This window comes from Aphelocoma coerulescens (assembly GCF_041296385.1).
Source record: "Aphelocoma coerulescens isolate FSJ_1873_10779 chromosome Z unlocalized genomic scaffold, UR_Acoe_1.0 ChrZ, whole genome shotgun sequence".
NCBI lineage: Eukaryota > Metazoa > Chordata > Aves > Passeriformes > Corvidae > Aphelocoma > Aphelocoma coerulescens.
In genome coordinates, this window is record NW_027184085.1 from 12,225,883 (window position 1) to 12,245,704 (window position 19,822).

The 19,822-nt window shown below is 43.8% G+C and overlaps 1 protein-coding gene across 1 annotated transcript; it reads left to right on the top strand.

Moving 5' to 3' along the window:
• Nucleotides 1-1,164: 1,164 nt before the first annotated feature.
• Nucleotides 1,165-18,722, top strand: IL7R (interleukin 7 receptor). Its single transcript, XM_069001775.1, has 8 exons — nucleotides 1,165-1,322; nucleotides 6,001-6,139; nucleotides 7,448-7,602; nucleotides 9,195-9,349; nucleotides 11,061-11,238; nucleotides 12,093-12,183; nucleotides 14,057-14,132; nucleotides 15,480-18,722. Exons 1-8 carry the CDS (start codon nucleotides 1,232-1,234, stop codon nucleotides 15,981-15,983), a joined length of 1,389 nt encoding a protein of 462 aa, XP_068857876.1. The 5' UTR covers nucleotides 1,165-1,231; the 3' UTR covers nucleotides 15,984-18,722.
• The last annotated feature ends 1,100 nt before the right edge of the window (nucleotides 18,723-19,822 follow it).

A 19,822-nucleotide genomic window follows, 5' to 3' on the forward strand; every position in this document is an offset into this window, starting at 1 on the left:
TCAGCCCTGTGCACGGCCCTGCTTTACGCTCCAGTGTGCGTCGGTGTATTCAGCCACAGAAAGTGTGTGAAGGAAATATTTAACACCTCTTTATCTTTCGTTTTCCACCTTTGTTTTGTCCAAAGCCTGAAAAGATGCGAGATGTGCCACTTTGCTCTCAGGAGCCAGGTTTTGCAGAATTAGTCTTTTAAAGCACAGGTTTTTCTGGGTCAGCATTGCCTGTGCAGGACTTCATAGAGTCACAGAAGGGTTTGAAGATCAGCTTGTCCCAACCCCCCTGCTATGGGCAGGGACACCTTCCACTAGACCATGTTACTCAGAACTCCATTCAGCCTGGCCTTGAACACTTCCAGTGATGGGGCAGACGCAGTTTCTCTGGGCAACCTGTACCGGAGCTTCACCACCCTCACAGGGAAGAATTTCTTCTGTGTACCCAATCTAAATCCACCCTCTTTTAATTTAAAAGCATTGCCTGTTGTCTTGTCACTACAGGCCTTGGTAAATAATTTCTCTCCATCTTTCTTAAAAGCATCCTTTACATACTGAAAGACCCATGATAAAGTCTCCCCAGAGCCTTCTCTTCTCTGGGATGAACAACCCCAACTCTCTCAGCCTCTCTGTGCAGGAGATGTGTTCCAGCCCACTCCTCATCTTACTGGCTTCCCTGGACTTGATTCAACATGTCTGTGTTCTTCTAATGTTGGGGCTGAATGGAGGGAGGGTCTCACAAGAATAAAGAAAACTGCTGGCAGTGCTGCTTTTGATGCTGGTAGTTAAAGAATAAGCAAAAGCAATCATACTTAATAGTTCATACCTGGAAGATTTTTCTCCCTTGGACCTGTGCGCCTCTCCTGGGAGCCAAGGAGATGCCAGGACTAAGCCATGCTCTTAGGGAAACCAGCAGCACAAATCACATGAGCCGAGTCAGGAGCACAGCCCATGAAACGTGCTCCCTTTCCCACTGGGCTTTACCAGGTTTGCCCAAACGAGCTGGCGGGGCTGATCAGAACGTGCTCCGTGCTGAAGCGGGAAGCTGTTTCACAGTAAAAGCTCAGCAATTATCTTCACCTTGACTTCCTGCCCGCTGCCACCAGCCTGCTGTGCGTAGGCATGTTTACATTTCCCCTCGCTGAGGTCCCGCTGGCAGGCTGTGGGGCTGCTCGGGGCCAACTATAAAGGAGCGGCGCGGGTTTCGCACACACCCCCACTGCACACATGCAGCGTGCTCAGGATGACACAGCCCAGTACAGTACTGAGCATTTTCGCCATGTTCCTCCACACCACTTTTGGGGAAAGTGGTTGCACCTCAGCAGACGGTGATGGTGAGTCATTTCGTCTTCATCTTTCCGCTCACGTATGATCTTGAAAATCCTCAGTTAAGAGCTCCAAAAGGCAACTGTCTGGTTAAATACATTAGTGTTTTAACTTCCAGTCTCTCTTTAGTGCCAGTGCCTGAGGTGGAGATGGGGGGATACCTATTTCATTACATCCCCTAATCTGCTGTCCTTATAACATTCAAATCCATATGAAATAAGGGAGACCACAGCTGTATGCACAGGGCATGCAGGGCCAGACCTGTTACTCCTTGTTGTACCTAATGTTCCTGTGGGGAGTTATGCCTGGGCACAGGGATAACTTCACCCTTCTGCAGCCAGTGGTCGTTCTGAGCTGCCATTAGAGAGGAGTGACGTACCGAGTCTCCTCCAAGTAAAATGTTTTGATGTAACTCAAACTTGTTCCAAACTGTTCCACATCAAAAGCCAAATTTTTATGTTTTCTTTAAGCAGTTTCATCAGCTGTATCTGGGATATAGTCCCAGTCTCCCTTGTAGAATGGCTGATGCAACAACTCAGCCATGGGGTTCTCACAGCTCATCACTAACAGCATTCATCCCTTACTCAGCAAATAATAATAAATTAATAACAGCTTAAATTTAGCCATTTTGTAGGTTTTATGATCTCAGTCAGAGAAGTGAAAAATATTTAGCAGCATCAAGATCAAATATAAAAACATAATAAGCAGAAATAAAACCACTGTTTCAGGCTGCCATTCCTTTTCTCAACAGGGAGATGAAAAATTTGATTTAGAGATTCAGTCCCAAATCTGCTTATTTGTCCCAAAACTCTTATTTGTCTGATACTAAACAAACAGCAATGACAAGAGTTTGTGCACTATGCCTGAAGGACATGGGCTATCACTCAGACACTGGTAGTTTAGAGCTCCATTGTTTGGGAACAAAAGAGTTTTCAGTTTTTAGCAGAATGGTTGTGTTTTTATGCTATCTCTCAGGGAATCTCATTTTTCCCTGGGTTTATTTTAATACATGTATCTAGACAGTCGTACATACCTATGTATGTATATAGGATATGCATGATAAGTTTTTTAATTCAAAGAAAACAGGGACTGGCTCAGAACTGCATCTAACCACCCTGTGGGTTTTATTTGTCATTTATTTGTACAACTGGCAGCTGTTTAGAGCCAGCTTTGGAAAGCACCTATGGTGATGAATGTTCAATACTAGTGATTTATTATTGATGTCACTGAAATCTTCAGGGCTTCCCAAAACCAGATATGATCAGACCTTTGCTTGCTTTCTCACTAACGTGAGTAAATCAAAATTTCCTTAGACAAACAGATTCAAAAAATCCCCACTGAGCAATTAGAAGCTTTTATGATTTCTTCATCCATCTCCTGGGTTTGGCCAACAAACTAAGTAACTCGGGGTAAAATCACCCATGACAGATGTTTGACTTTCACTGTTTGCCACTCTGACTCACTCTGCCTCCTGACAAAGTGTCCCTAGCCAACTCAGGCATGAAGTTGCCCTTACGGGCGCTCATATGGGCAGACAAGGGAAGAGCTAATTGCAGCACTTGACTCCATCTCCTCCTCTCTTCTGAGCATCAGACTGCCTCCCAGCTGCTGTCCCCCAGCCAGGCAGAAGAGGTGGAGACCCCCAAAAGGCCTCAGAGAGCTACAGGCAGAGCTAAGGAGGGGCAGGCAGGGAGGGTGCAGGCAGGCACGAGAGGCTGTGGGGTCTCATGGGCAGGACACCTTCGGTGGTCCTCCTACCCACACTTGTACGGTTTGTTCAGCCCACATCTAAACTAAAACAGGTTCTGCCTGAATCACATCAGTGCTAAAGGTCTCACATTTCTCTGTCCATGGAGACTGTCAGTGCTTAGTTGTGCCCTCAGTGTCACATGTTGTTGTCAGTCCTGGTGGCTTTAGAGCATAAAGCTGAAGCACATCCTTAGCCTCTGGTAACACTCTTCATAAAGGCTCCTGAGATTCCTGCTGTGGTTTGAACCATCCTGCTGGATGCTGCCCAAACCCAAGAGAGAATAATTTCTGTGAAGGATCTGCCATGGCTGTAGCTATGAAAGCAGTTTTTATCCCACTTTAGAATCACTCCTTCCCAACCCCTGCCTTGATTCCACCAGAGCCAGGTTCATGACTCTGCCTGGTCTAGGCTTCTCAAGGCCAATATTACAATGGTCTTGTAAATTTTTAATTGAGTGAAGAGTCCTTAGCAGTATGAGTCATGTCAGACTCACCAAAACCATTTATATAGCAAACACATTTGTGCGTGGTGGTTCTGAGGTTTAGGGCAGAAGTGAGGCTGAGACCATGTGCACACTTATGTCAGACAAAAATTAGTCAGCCCATGGAAAAACCACAGCAAAAATAACATTTCAAGTTGCTTGCTTAACACTGTTCCTGAGGTTTAGTTATCATATATTCTATGGGTATTATGTTATTTCTATGAATAAGGAACCATATAATCACAATGTGAATGTTCAGTGTCTAAGAGGTAAAGTCAGCTTTCCTTCCAGTGTGGCACCAGAGCTGCGCTGTATTAGTTAAACCTTGAATGGCTGTTTGAACTGCAAGACTAAACTTTTTCTTTCTTTTTATTTTGCAACTAGACTGATAGAGAACTAATTATAATCTGTGTAACTTTTCAGCAAATCAGTAGTGAATAATTGCATTTTTTTAAAATAAGTCATTTATTAACAGGATGATTGTCAGGTTTTTGTGTTGATGAAAAATCTGCTATATATAATTTGCATATATGGAGATCACCAAGCAGTCTTATACAAAGGAAGATTAGTCATCCTAATCTTTAAGTTTTAGTATTGCCTTGAGCATAAAGCAAGTCCCTGGTAACAAGTAAAATGTTAAGAGAGGCTTAGAACGTGACATATCTGTGCGTGTCAGCTTTGGGTGTATATATCTATACAAAAATATGGCACATTGGTTTTTTCCATTTTAAACAGATTCATTTCAGCTTACTTGGTATCCCTCAAATTTTGAAAACACATACATTTTTATGTACACACTTTCACCCACAAATTTGCAACGCTATGTGGTATGTATTTCTGTACAAGTATGTCTGCCCTTATGGCACACGGCTGCACGGGACAAGACTGTCACCTCTGTGAAACTGCTGCAGGGCTTGTACCAGAGTTGGACTGACCTCTGTGTTCTGTCTTGAATGTGATGGTTAAATGCAGCAGATTTGTACAGGATCTGTTGTGTCTGTGTCTGTGCTGCACAGGTTCTCCCCTCAAAGTAGCAATGCTGGTACAGGACACTGTATTTGTGGTCCTTCAGGGAGATCTGGGGTGCCTGAGTTATGCTGAAAAGACCAGTAATAATTTCTTAGCACCACTTGCTCATGGTGACAAATGGCCACTGAGTCTTAGCTCATGGGGGAAGAGATCTGCCCGTGGATTAGCACAGCATCAGATGCTCCCATCCCATCACAGGTGCTGGTGGCAGCAGTCCCTTTCCTAGCCTCTGCCTGCACTTCTTTTGTGTTTTTCTCTGCATTTCTGACTGACTTCTGGACTTCTTCTCTTACTCAAAATCTGACTGCAGATGAGAGAGTTGACCATTATTTTCTCTGGGAGGGATTTTCCATTGGAAATTTTTCAACAGGCATTTCTCCACTCCGTTTGCAAGTCTGAGTCACTGATGACCCACGGCAGATAGCAATAGGACAAGGAGGAACAGTTTTTAACTGTGAAAAGAGAGATTTAGATTAGATGTTAGGAAGAAATTCTATACTTAGAGGGCAGTGAAGCTCTGGAACAAGCTGCCCCAAGAAGTTGCAGATTCCCCATCCCTGAAAGTGTTCAAGGGCAGTTTGAATGAGCCCCGAGTAAACTGATCCAGTGGCTGTCATTCCTGCCCGTGGTGGGTAAATCATCTCTAAGATCCCTTCCAACCCAAAGCTTTCTTTGATTCTATAATTATTTTACTTACTGCATCAGGTGCCCTACATGGCAAGGACCTTTCTAAGGAATGGGTAGCAGAGGACTGAGCAGGGGATCGAGGATAATCCCTTGACTCAGGTTTATTTAACATGACAGCTACCCTTAACCATTGGTGAAAGGAGTCAGAGGCATTCCTGCCCCTGAGATCCATTCAAGGAGTCATGACAATAACCCTTTCCCCATCCACTTGGCTACAGTGGGTGAGATTTCATGAAATGAGGCTGAACTGGCAGTTTCTGCCAGAGAGGACACCTCTCAGAAGCATCAGTTTTTGCGTCACTGGCCTCATACCTGCCAAGTGTAGGATTTTAGAATTATGCCCTTAGTCAAATCATTATTGTGTTATTAGTCATTGAAGCAAATTTGCAAGAAGCCATGCATTCTGGCAGAAGGTCTGATATTTCCCTCCTCACCCCAAATTCTTGACATTTCAGAAAGCTTTTCAGTACAACCAAAGTGTGGCTTAGCTTCCTTATGGCACAAAAATACTCTTGCAAGTGGGTGAACTTCATCCTGGCATGCAGGGAGAGCAACCTTGAAAGGTGCAAATGGCTTTTAACTTCATTTTGGACAAGGTTTCTTTGCTTCTTACAAAACAGGTGGGTTGATCCTCTTTCTTTCAGGCAACCACTTGAAGAAAAAGCATCCCATACAATGGAGCTGCCAATCAATACACTCACAGGTCTACTTCAGTAACATCTTGTGAATATCTCCTTAGGGACTCTCGGGGATGATGAGCCAGACAATTTTGACATTGATTGCTTCAGCCAGCTGGAAATTAAGGACTCCTTTAGCAGCCTGACCTGCAATTTCACCGAGCTGCCTCCTTACAACACTAACTATACCCTGTCTCTGTGGTAAGTGCTGTCAGTCTGTCCCTCAGTAAACACCTGGGAAGGGAAATGCTGAGCACTAGTGAGTCACGTTGCCACATGCAAGGAAACAGGGGCAACAGAGCTAGACAAAATCCTGCTTCAGAGTGTCTTGCCAAGTTTGACTGCTATATTCAGCAAAGGAGAAGAGTTCACTGAAGCAGAACATAGCCGCCTAATGAGAAAAAGAAAGCTGGAAGGATTTTTAAAGAGGATTATAATGTCTCCAATAGTTCTGATCTTGCCTCTGTTGCTCCAGAACACCTGTAATATGAATGTAGCCCAGCATGAACGGAGAACTTTTTACTTTAAATTAAATAGTATTTTAAAAAATATTTTTGAAGACAGAGATCCTTGCCACAGAAAATTCTTTAGCAGAAGGTTCATTTTCCACATCAGAGAAAATGTCTTTATGTAGGTTAAGACAAAAATTCAGCTACTGTCTTCGCACACACAGACATGCAAGAAATACACTAGAACAAGTACACAAACCCCCAACAGCTACCAAACACATCAGTCATCTCCACTTCCTATCAAGGCTGTGAAACTCTTTCCACCTTTTCTTTTCACTGTTGAACCAAGCTGAAAATCAAATTTTGTTTCTTGAGCATACTGACACTTTTCCCTTTTTCTATTTTTCTTGAAACTCAAAGTTATGTAGCAGCCAAAAAAAGAAGTGGATATATTTTTAAAAAATCTTTATATACTAATCACTAATTATTTCCTTTTTTCCCTCATAGTTTATTAGAATTTTTCTATTTTCATGGGACTTATTATAGGTTTTGACTGAAGTTTTATGGCAGTTCTCAAACATGAGAGCCACAGAAATGGAAAAAAAAGTTCTGAAACTGCCATGTGATTCCTTCATGGCCAGGCTGACTGTTGACCCTCATTTGCTACCACTTAAGTCAGTGAGGAATTTCTCTTATCTTCAAAAAGTGTCAGAACCTATTTCCCCGTACTTAAAAATAGCAGCAGTAAGGTAGTTTTTAAAGGTACAAATGTTTTAACACATATACTTCCAATTAAATAATTGCACTTTTTTCTCCATGACATGGAGAGCTCCATGATGCTTAATGTGATTCACATCTCTTTATTTTTGTGCTCAAAGACCAGAAGGAAAAACAATATCAGTCTCTCAAACTCCTTATTTGCATTGCATTATTTCTTATTTCACATGGAGTTCCACTTCAGAGAAAGTGAAATCAGCAAGCAGGATTCATCCTTTGTGGTAAGTAGTCAAGTTATAATAAGGCTGAGAAGAAATTAATGTTTTGTCACTTTGGCCAACAGTACCAAGGAAGACAACAATTACGCCTGCTCCAACATGAAGAAACAGGAAGATGCATTCTTCTTACAGTTCAATGATATACTCTCAAACAGAGATGTTTGCATGTACTCTGAGACAAAGAGAAGGGTCTGCAGGAGTCTGGTTGTAACTGACATTGGTGAGACACATAACATTTTGGATGTTTTTGAGTTATAGGGGTTACTGGGGAAAAAATAGCCCAGCAGAAAGCCTGAGTGCCAATTTGGATGACATAGAGGCACCATAAAATAGCGTCTTAGCAGGGTATGTAGCCTGGATTGGGGTGTTACCAGGCTGTGGTGTTTCAAAGCCAAACATGATTAATCTCCATTCAAAATGTGTAGCTGAATTCTGGCTTATTGTGACACTCTGCCCAGACTGGGACATAGACTGAATCCCATCCATGGCTGAAGCAGCTGTTCCTGTGTATGGATGAACTGTCAAGCAGGGACATTTTGTTCATCTCTGACTAGGGACAATGCAGTTTAGGGACTGGCCACCCCATGCACAGCATGAGCCCAGTAGCACTGGGAACACAAGGTTGCAAGATCTCGCTTCACATCGTTGTGTATCCTGTAGTCTGAAGAAGGTGCATCCTGCACTGATGACTGTGAACAGGCCAGTCAAAGACACACCAGGGACCTGCCTGAGCCAGGGAATAGGAGACTCAAGGGGAAGAGGGGATCCACAGAACCTACTGTTCTTGGTAACCAGTCTCATTCAAGGGTGGCAGAAAAGCCTGCGTAGGACAGATTCTTCTCTGTTCTTCTCTGGTGCCACATTGCTTTGTCTCATGTTGGCAGTAGGCACTGCAACATCCCTCTGTTGTGAAGCATTTCTGCCACAGTCCAATAGTTCTGTAATAACCTTGCACTACCTTTCAGTTTACAAGGGAACCTGGACCATCTCTGGCAGTCTCTACTCTAAAAACTGTGGAAGGACTAAGTGTTTAAGGATTGTAGAAAGAGTGAGGACAATTTATAGCTAAATGTGCTGTCCAGAGAGGAGAGAGGTGTGGGCTGTCTGTTGCTGTGAGAGTTGATGTACTTACACAAGGTGAATTCAGGAAACCTCAGTGTCACAGCCACAAGTCCCTGCAGGTCTCAAGCACATCCTGCTCAGGCTCAGCTTGGGGAGAGCCCTGACGGCTGCATTTCAGATTTGATGTACTTGCACGGATGGTCTTTGGCACAGTCGCCTGCAGACCAGGTCAGGTGTGGGCTCACAGCAATGGTCTGGAGCCACAGCCCCCTCTGCTCTATCTAGCACTGTCAGACTTTGTCCCTTCCTCTGTCCCACTGCCCTGACAGCCAGCCTCAGTGGTATCCGAGCCCAGTTTGTTCCCCAGTGCCTCCTCCCAGCTGGGTTTTGCCAGGGGACCTCCATCGCAGAGCACTAGCTAGAGGTACTGATTTCAGGCTTTCAAGCTGCCACAGGGGTGGGCATGCTCAGGAATTGCTTTCCAAGACTAAATGCCGTATCCCTCACAGGCACCTCCCCTGCTGGTCAAACTTCTCTAGCATATCAAAACCAAGCCCCTCTCAGGATCAGGATGTAAGGATGAGCTGAGATTCAGCATGAGGACTGCCCAGCTCAGGACAGCTCTTGCTCAAGATAGGTCACCCTGCAGGGCTGTAACTTGAAGTGGACTTTTTTTACATTTCAAAGCCTGTTTATTTTCTAGTACCGTTATTCTGCTCCTGTTATATACTGGTTTGTTGTCATTTGCAGTTAAGCCCGAAGTACCTTTTGCTATAAACATCACATATGAAAGGGAGGCAAATGAGTATCTTATTCGTTACTGTACGCCACACTCAAGGAAGAAATACTTAAAGGACAAATTAGTACACCAAGTAGCCTATCGGCAGAAAGAAGGTACTTGGAAGGTAAGTGGTGATGTACTGGTGTGCTTGCACTAATTTCCAAAATTAAGCATTATGATAATTACCTGTACCATGCAAAAATGGTCAAATCTGCACTTCTGCAGATCTCCATCTGAAAATTTGGAAAGGTGCAATATTTGGTATTTGGATATTTCATCAGTCAAAAGAGGTTTCCTTCATTTGAGTGGGAAGAGAAGACATAATGTGTTGAACTATTCTAAGTTAGCTCTTTGCTGCGGTGATTTTGCTGTTTTTTTCTGTGCTCATCAGTCAGCAAAATGTGTGACCTCTTTACTTATTTAGCAAGTTTCCTCAAGTCTCCTTTTTCTCTGAGTCCTTCCAGGCTTCCAATGCAGCCCTGCAGGCTATCTGTGGCTGCAGCTGCCTGTGAACTGGGTCTGATTTAGGCTGCCCAGCCGCAGGGATCTCTGTGTCCTCTGTCACCAGGGCAGCTATGCAAAAGTTAGTCACGATGTTTGAAAGCCTGGACTACACCTGGGTTTTACAGAGGGAACACAGTGTTGTCCACAAAAATCAGATTATTTACCTGAAGTGCACCAACCCAGTAATTACACACTTGAAAGAGACATTGATTGTTCCAGCCTGGGTGCTCAGTGGTATTCCACAAATCAAGCACACCAGCTGCAAAAACTTTTTACTATTTATACATTTTAGCAAACAAACTAATTAGTGTTCGTTGGCTACAAGGTACGTAGTTCTCTTACTAATTAGTGTTCTATCAGTTAATGATTCTCTCATGTCTCATGCTAATTAGCCCGCAGGCTCAGTTTTGTCTTCTCTTGAGTTAGTGGCTCTTGTGACCCGGTGGGCCATGAGTCAGCAGTCGTGATCTGCTCCTGCCAGAATTACCTTCTACCCAGTCTGAGCTGATTTAGCACAGTCACTGAGTTGTTTTTATTTGTTTCTTCCTTATCTTGGGGGTTCTGCCAAATGTCCTCTATTATGGCCCATAAATTCTGCACACTTTGTGTCCATTACCAGTGCTACATCCTTCTTCCCAAGCTTTGTTAACCTCCCCCCAGGTCTCAGATCATCAAAGCATGCCAAGACCCAAACCTTAACAAGGCAATTCTACCCACAAGTAATTTTTTTTCGAACAGCTGGACATCACTTGCTTATTAACTGCTCTCTATTTCACAGATTAAATCTCCCTCCTTGTTGAGTAGGCTTGAAAATATACAAAGATCAAACATCAAAGAACTCAAGGGGAAAAAAATGGACTCAGGCAGCCAAATACATTGAAATGGAGAGCACCGGAGCTGCACTGCAGGATTTCAGCTCCTTCCCTGTAACTGCCCTTTCAGACATTGTCTTTTTATGCTGCAGAAATGTATTTTTTCTCCACCTCTCTTCTGAGCCTTTCCAGGGAAGCATATATTTCCTACTGTGGTGTCAGCTGCTGCAAAGCACAGTTAATACTTGCAGCTGTTCTCCAAAAAGCCTTTACCCGGCATTTGTCTCTCTTCTCAATACTATCTGGACTATGCCTCTGTTTAACTAGGCTGATGCCCTGATAAGCACCTGTGTCATAGCTAGAGAGATGGAGTAAAGAGCACAGCATTTCAGGGATGCACCTGATCTCACATATTTTGCTGAACTCGAGGATACTTCTCCACTGTCTGCTGGAAAAATAACTGGATTGTGTGTGTGTGTGTCTGTGTGTGTCTGTGTCTGTGTGTGTGTGTGTGTTTAGACAATAGAGTCACCATACCTTCAGATAAAATTGCTGGGGAGAAACCTTGAAAGTGAAGCATCATATGAGGTGAAAGTACGTTCTCAGCCCGATGGAGATTATTTTAAGGGCACATGGAGTGAATGGAGCACTTCCAAGAGCTTCAAGACAAAAAGAGAGCACGACTCCATGGAGAGCTGTAAGTGCTGAAAACACTTTAGTCCACCTGGAGGAAAGCAGAGCTTGGGGCCTGGGCTCCCTGGCCAGTGTCAGCAGCAGCAGGGATGAGAGAATGGGGAGGGAAGAGCCCACAGCCACAGCAGGGTCAGTCCTCACAGACACAGGCACTCCAAGGAGGTGACTCACAGAACAGCTGGATTGCACTGGTCTGGGGCTGGCTCTCCATGAAAATTTAAATCTCTCTGGAGGGCAGTAAGGTCAGAGGAAATGCTGCCATGAGAGCATGAGGGCGTGGGTGCAGAGGGAGATGAAGGCTGACTCACTGCTTGCTGCTGGCTGGCTTACAAGGAGAAGGAAGAGCTTGCACCAGGCATTTTGGGTAAGGCACAAGGAGCTGTGAAACACAAACCATTTCAGTAGCCTGGGTTTGTGTGTGAATGTGGCACTTGAATCACAAATGCAACACAGGATAAAATCTCATCACTGCACATGAATAATATTTGTGCTGCTTGGGTCCCTTCAGTCCCCAGGGGCACCTCAGCATTACGTGTGTTAGAAGTCATCTCTGTGCTGCTCTGAGGACACACCAGTGAGTGTGGTTTCAACGCACTGGAGGTGACAGCACATTTCAAGCTGCTTTAATCCAGTCTGTGAACCCAGCTGAAAACTCAGCCAAGTGCTGATGCTCTAGCAGCCTGTCTTTTACCTCCTTCATGGAGGCAGGAGAAATGAGCCATTGCACCAGCCCAGTGACAAGGAAGTGCAATGCTTGGTGTTAATTCCTAATTTATCGTCTGAAAAGACATCACAGTTGTGGTGGCTTAACAGTGAGACATTTACATGCATTGGCTCATGTTCTTTGTTTTCCTTTAGATAGCACTGTGGTCATGATTATACTCTCCATCGTGGGATTCATACTGTCTATTGTTATGATTGCACTGATCGCAATTTTTTGGGAAAACAGGTAATCTCTTTGTATCAGAAAAGGTATTGGAACCCAATCCTGTTCTGACAAGTCTTATTGCTTTCCCTGTTATACTTGTGAACTATTCTCTCTCCATCTCTAGAGTTCTGTATCAAGCTGATGGCAAGCAAATGGGCAATACAGGAGACAGTGTTGGCAGGCAGAAGATGACTTGCCACTTGGAGCAGTTTTCAGTCTTGGGCTCAAAACATTGGGACCTTTGGCAAGCCAAAGTCACCACAAAATGCTTACAAACTCAGTGTCCTACTGGAGGCAAATTTGGCTCACAAACTTCAACCAAAATCCAGAAAAGAAAGGGACCTGTGGGTTTCAGTGAAGTCCCAAGAAGTGTGGAAACAGCATTCCAGAATGATGACCTCTTTCCCTTTCACAGGCCAAGTCAGAGGGGTGTTTGCTCTGCAGTGCTTTCAGAAGCAGCAGGGCAGAGTCCTCTGCAACAGAGGCTTGATGGTGTCAGACACCAGCCTGGCCAAATCCACTTCCAGCCAGTCATGAGGTGAGATCAGGCAGAAGTGGGACTAGGGATACATTCATTACCAAAGCAGTCTTTGGTCTGCATTAGGGTTATTTCATATATTTGCTACACAGCAGTAGATAGATAACTGTAGATTATGTTTTTAATGACATGACTCACTAGAGCTGACAAGCTTAAGAAAATGAACATATATGTAGATAATCTTATGAAACTAGGATCTGATGGGAAAAAATCCAAGTTTAACAATAGAAGATGTACCCCTTGTAAGACAGAAAGCCCAGAACTGTTCAATGACATTCAGAGCAGCCTGTCCATGACACCCAGCTCAAGAGAGGTAGCTGTGTGTGAGCTGCTTTTTTGGGACAACGCTTGGGCTGTGCTAACTCCAGCGTTACACATGGGGATTACCTGGCAATGTTAAACATGGGGATTACCTGGCCAGTGCTAGTTGACCTCAGCCAACCCATGCCACAAACAATTTTAATAATGGAACATTTTAGACCACTGGAGTTACTGGTAGCCCTGGTGCTACTTTGTTCACAAGTATAGAGGTAACTTGAGATTTCTAGCTCTTGTGTTTTACTGTTGCTGGGAACCTGCAGTTCTCTAACTTTTCTACAAGTATTGCTTATAGAAAACTGCAGCAAAAACAGCTCAGACGTTTTGATCCCAGATATTTCCATTTTAAAAAGAAGAGGGATTTATACATGTGTGTGTATATACAGCCACACAGACACAGAAATAAAATGAAATGCATATTCATATACATGTAGAATTATATTTCTATCAATGCAATGATTGAATATCAGTTGGACAATATTCTCGAGATGCATCACAGCTGACGGTAGCAGGCAGCACAGCGTGAGCACTTTGCTAATCAAGGCAGTAAAAATGAGACCTGTGGAAGGTTACAGGACAGAGGTCTGAAGCCCAAATTCCTGGCCAAGGAATGGGACAATATGCCATTCTTCGAAATAATTTAACACGCAGAAGCAAGTGTCAGAAAATTTGCACTTTAACCACAGCATCTTCTTGTGCTTGCAGAAACCAGTTTCACCATGCAGAACCCTGTTAACACAGCCAGATGAAAATGAGCAAAAAGCTCTTTGCCAGCATAATTTGCTGCCTTTCCAGTACTTAGTGAAGTGTCTTCTTTTGACTGTAACAATTTGTGTACTCAAAAGAACAATGACTTTTTGGTGACCTTTACAACTCCTTTTCTCTTCTCTGTTTTATTCTGAGGCTTCTGTCTTTATTCTGGGTAATCCCAGCTAGTCCTAAGGCTTTGTGAGAACTTGTACAAATGATGCAATATGAACCTCTGATACCTCAACACAGCCCTCTTATGCTGCTTTTTGTCTATTGTTGCTGTTTCAGGATCAAGCCTGCTGTATGGCCAAACCTTCCTGACCACAAAAAAACCCTGGAGCAACTATGCAGGAAGCCAAAAAACGTATGTTCTTCCTCTGTTCTTTCCACCTGAGTATAGATTCTTGGGGACAAAACTAATGCTCATGAGAGGCACTATGTGCATTTTCTGCATGAACTAGGACATGTTTCAGAAATTCTACATTTCACTGAAGAGGGCCCACATTTTCTCATGCAGATGTCAGCCAAGGGTATGGAAGTAACACACAATTGAACAAGTGCCTGAGGTTTGACTTGTGCAAAGTAACTACAGAGGTCTTGTGAAGTTGATGTATGAAGAAAGGCTGAGGGAATTAAGGTTGTTTATAGAAGAAAAAGAAGCTCAGGATGGGGAATACTACCTACAACCTTCCAATACCTAAGGTGTATGTAGAGAGCTGGGGGAGGTGCTCTCACCACAAGGTTGTATGGTGACAGGACCAGAGGCAACAAGCATGTGTTGCTTCAGGGCAAACTTCTTCTGGATATAAGGAAAGAATCTTCCTTGTAAAAATAATTTAAAATTGTGTAGCCTGCCCAAAGACAAGGTAGGTTCTCCTTTGGGAAAATGTTTAAGGCTTGTCTAGATGGAGCCCTGAATAGCCTAATCCAGGTCCTGCTTCTGGCAGAATGTTGGACTCCACAGCTCCTTTCCAACCAAGATGCTTTGGTGATTTGATGAAACTGTGATCATGGGTCTGGATGGGGAACTTTTGCTAGCATCCCTGGTGATGTCCATGCACCCTGACCTGGCCAGCAGCATTGTTCATACATCATGCACTGCTTTGCCAGTTAAAAGCCAGATGGACAAAGGCTACAAACCATGAGATGTGAGATTAACCTGTTGTCTTAAAACTATATACCTAGTTCATTTTTTTTCACAAAGAAAGTAATTAGTGCTGTTCACTCCAGGTACATTATTAGCATGTTCTTTATTTAATAGGAGACCTAACACAGCTTTCCCAGCCCCTGGGCTCCCCAGTTCAGGGATTCCTAATATGTTTCAGAAAGTCATGGCAAATTTTTACTTCCCTTGCTGCTAAATTAGGAAGGTAAAACTGAAAGAAACCACCTGGGTGGGCACACTCCTTCCTGTGCAATGGCAGGCATCGTGTCTCAGAAAAGTCTCTGAAACACTGTACAGAGCATAAAACACTCTCCAGGGGTACTGCCCAGAGGAGGACACAGGACAGATCCAAGTTAATAGGGAAAGGGATTTTCAGCCTTGTGATAGCTTATTCTGTGCTAACCTATTGTTCAGCCTGCTCAGGGTTACCTCTAGAGTTAAAGAAATAATAAACACCCTTCTAAAATCAAATAAATTATCAAAGAACCTTTTCTCTTAAGCTACTACCCACTGTTGACTAATTGTGCTGTTCCCTTTTCCACACAGAATTTTGATATAAGCTTTAACCCAGACAGTTTTGGTTATGTTCATATCCATAAAGTGGATGGCCTTTGGGCAAAAGCTGAACTGGAAAATTTTCTTCAGCCATCAACTGCTCCAGAGACAAGCATTCCAGAAAAATTCAGGAGTGGATCAGACCTGAAGGTGATCCCTGCAATGGCAGACAAAAACAGCCTAAACCCGCCCGTGTCTTATGGAGGAGTCTGGCCAGCTGAAGCCCTGCACAGGCTCCTGGGCACCAGCCAGTTTGCAGTCACCGAGGGCAGCTGCAGCTCCAGCACCTACGAGGTTTGCCACAGCAACAGGGTGCCTCTGCACAATGATGGTTTCAACCTTTTCTCCACACCTTCCCTGGATCCTTCTGGCCAGACCAATCCAGAGCCCCTAAATGACGACACCATCTCCCAGATGCTGCCTAACAGTGACATGAGATCACCAAAGAATGAGGAAGCCTATGTCACAATGTCCAACTTCTACAAAATTCAGTAAATCTCACAAGAATTATTACAGAATGTCTTTTTTTCTCCAACACAAGCAGGTTGCTGAAGCTTTCTGTTTTTGTTTCCCTATATCCTGTGAGTTCCCACCTCCCTCACACACTCTGCTCAGTGAAATGCTATACCTGCAAGGAAGTGGGTTCTCCTACATTCCAGTGAGAAGGAGCCTATCTCGGCACTCAGTATGCTGCTAGCAGTCTCACTGCAGCAGAAATTGAATTTTGATTTTGATCTTCAAATCTGATTAATCCAGAGCAGTGACAATGCAGTCCCAGCTGAGGATCACAGCATGTCTCAAAGAAGTTAATGAACTCTTTTGTTACCCTCTTGGTTACAGAGTTAAGCTCTTATTAATGCCCTAGCAAGAAATATGGCAATAAATTCCACTTAAATAGAGCCCAATCTCTTCTAAACACTGCTGGGTCAAGACTAACTCCCCCCCAGTCAGTCTAAGTCCATGAGTTTGCAAAAAGACAGTAAATTAGAGTTGCTATTCAGCATTAGGTGCCTGGGGATTCACAAGCCTGAGCACCACAATGAGTGGCAGCTGAGTGCCCAGCAAAAACTTTACATGGGCCCACTTTAGGGAGATATTTCCTCAGATGGATTTAAATTTCTGAGGGCTTTTTGTGAGACACAAATTAAAACAAAGCAAACCCTAAATGCCACTATTTTTTGCTATTGGTAGAGATCTGCCCTTAAGCCAATTAGAGGATCCACAGGTACTTCTGCTAATACTCAGTATTTCATGTACAAACTATGTGAAGCAAAGTCCTTTCTCTTCCTAGAAGCTGAATTAGGGCTGTAAATTGCATGATGCTGTCTTTTTCTGCAGCTCTTATGCAAGCACTAGTGTAGCATAAGTGCTTTCCAGGCCAGAGGCTGGGCTGACCATGTTTGTTTACTAGCATTATTCCCAATGGCTGTGACTGCACACAAATACTATGAATTTGGACAGGCCATGTTCTCAAGCAACATCCAGCATAGGAAGATAGATGGAATGTCGTGGATCCTGCCAGTGATCCTAATTCTTGTTTTTTAAAGCAACTTATAATTTGCCAGGAGATGTTTTTGGTTTGTTGGGGTTCTTTCTTTTAAATGTTATTTTATTTTTAAGTTTTTAAATTTTTTGGCATTGTGACTTTTTTTCTTTATGGTATTACATTTATTATTTTTTTTTACATTATGGCTGAGCCACTTCACACTTCCTCCTTGGATGCGACACATTCTGGAGCACACACTTGGAGATAAAGCTGCTACAGCCACATGGTTGCATGACAGTAGAGCAATGTGGCCATGGGACATCCAAGCTGCTTTGTTGCACTCTGGAACTGGGGTTCACCTCACTGTGCAGTCTCAGTTCCTCTAGGTCTATGAAATTCTCCTTTACCTATTTGTATTCACATTCCCAGAGTCTAAGGGTGAAAAGAATCCTCTATCATCCTCAGAGATGCTCGGATTTGTTCTGACTGCTAACAGTCACAGAGATGTTGCAAAACCTCAGTTGTTTCCATCTGCCTGTGCCAAGACAGCTTTGTGCCAGGAGAGCAGCAGAATGAATCAGATCTCTGAAAATCTCTTGTTTCAAGAGATCCTAGTTTCAAGAATATATGGCAAAGACTGGGGCTTGCATTATACTCAGTTGCTTGAATCAGAATTGTATGCTGCAGGAGAGAGTACAAGCCAAACAGCAATTCTGGACCACGTCAAGCCAAAACCAGCCCTCACAAGACAGCACTCCACCTCCTCCACCTCCACCCAGCACCAGGGAAACCTTCAAGTGGGGAGAACCTAACAGTTACTGTGTGCAAAGGGGCCTTGGATTTGGCTCAAGGCATTCCAGTGAGATTTTACAGAAAAGTTTTTATTGCCGTTTATTGCCGAATGAAGCATTAATTGATACAGAAGAAAAAGACCAAAGCCCTGGGCATTCATTTGCTTTATAGTGCTTGTATTTCCTTTCAAAAAGAGCTGCTGGTAATGCTTATACTGTGAGAACTTGCACAGTGTGAGTGTAGATACAGACAGACTATACTGTAACAATACCTTCTTCCAGGGACACAATGACAAACAAAAAGGGGATAGAGGAAGAAGCAAAAGCGCATCAGGAAAATCCTCTGCAGTATGTGCTATGCTTCCTTCAGTTTTTGTAATTCTGTAATTCTGTAACAGATTTGTTGGATGTATGCAGATATAACCACTTTCAGCTTTGTTTTGGAAAAAAAAATAAAGACAAATATGCACTAAAGCCAGAAACACCACAAGCACTTCCTGTCTATGGCCAAGTTATATATAGTTCATATATGAAGATACAGCCGTGGCTATGTCTGGACAATCTGTCAAGTAGTTTCCTTATTCTACGTGACAGCTTCTCTCGAGCTGTTCACAAATTCCCATCTGCCTCAGTATGCTCAGCTTTCACACACTCCTTGCACTTCCTTTAGTTCAGCACAACTTTCCTTCTTCCCCTTTCTGTCTCCAGTGCTCTTACTCAGCTGCACTCCCAGATGCAGCTTGGTGACACTGGTTTCTCTGTAGCTGCTTTATGGCACAGTGCCTGGAGCTGCCTGCTCCTTTCTGCCCTGTGCCCACTGGGGTCCGGCCCCTCTCCTGCAGTTGTGGTACCACACAGACACCCTCCCATCTTTCCTTCTCCCCTCATCTCTGTGCAGCTCATGCAAACGCCTCCTAGCTCTATGAGCTCTCCTCTCCTGCACTATGCAAACATCTCCTAGCTATACACAAATAAACTTAGACTTTTGTCAGTTATCACAATGAGTCACAGTCTAATTCTAATGACGCTGAAAAATGCTAATTACATCTCAAGGCAATAGTCATCCCTGGCTTAAAGCGTTAGTTTGTTTACCATGTCTCCTCCCCTTGTGCACATCCATTAGACAAGCTGAAAAAACACACATAAATGCTGTGTGTGTCAGTGGGGCAGCAGAAGGTCAGCTAAGTGTGGGAAGGCAGGAGGACTGCTGCTGCCAGGGTGGAGGGATGGCTAAAATGCCTGTGGTGTGCAGTGAAGTCTGGGATATGAAATAAATGGTGAATGGGTGGCCTGACAATTGCTGCTGCAGGCACACATGGCTGAATTCAGGGCAGTTTTTGGCAGGCAGAAGCTGACCATGAAAACACCTCTTCTGGAAGCAAGGGACCTGGTGATGCAGACAGGGCATTTCTGCAGGGCAGGAGTACAGTCCCTTTTCAGCTTCTTTCCAGTAGTGTTTATTGATTTGAAGGTCTGTATTTGTACAGTAATACTGCAGTGCTGCAGCCTGGGGGGAACAGCAGTTGGATTTTAGTCAATACGCTTTTGAGTCAAGCTAGTTATCTCTGTGGTTGAGGGGTTTCTAAAGCTATCATTAAAAAAAACAGCTAAAATGTGGCATAAAGAAGACTTACCATCTTTGTGAAGAATTATTTTAGTCAAAACACCTCCTTATTACTGCAATTATGAAGCCACTCAAATTATCACTCCTGTGTGTCACAGAGCATTGGTAAAACAAATCTAATGTACAGACACACAAGAAAACAACTGATGATGCCAGAAAACGCAATTGCTGAATTATACCGACTGTCTCATCCCTTGCTCATGCGGCAGCTCCAGGTTTCAGTCAGGATGGCTTTCCTTGGCTTCTAAGCGCCACCTGCTGAAACACGAAGCCACAAGTCGGAGCCCAGCACTTGGACACTTGCTGCTGCCATCACATTGTACAGCTCCAAAAGTGCTTCTCACGTGGGACCTGGGGGAAAAATCAAGCCCACAACAAACTAAGCAGCGTTTCACTTGTTTATAGTCTATGGCCCCAAAGAAGTTTGGGCAAG

What these genes read in the sequence shown, in the direction of transcription:
- IL7R (XM_069001775.1), top strand. Translation starts at nt 1,232, where the DNA reads ATGACACAGCCCAGTACAGTACTGAGCATTTTCGCCATGTTCCTCCAC. An exon ending in GCACGACTCCATGGAGAGCT is followed by an intron (nt 11,239 to 12,092) that starts GTAAGTGCTGAA and finishes GTTTTCCTTTAG; the next exon opens with ATAGCACTGTGGTCATGATT. An exon ending in GCAATTTTTTGGGAAAACAG is followed by an intron (nt 12,184 to 14,056) that starts GTAATCTCTTTG and finishes TTGCTGTTTCAG; the next exon opens with GATCAAGCCTGCTGTATGGC.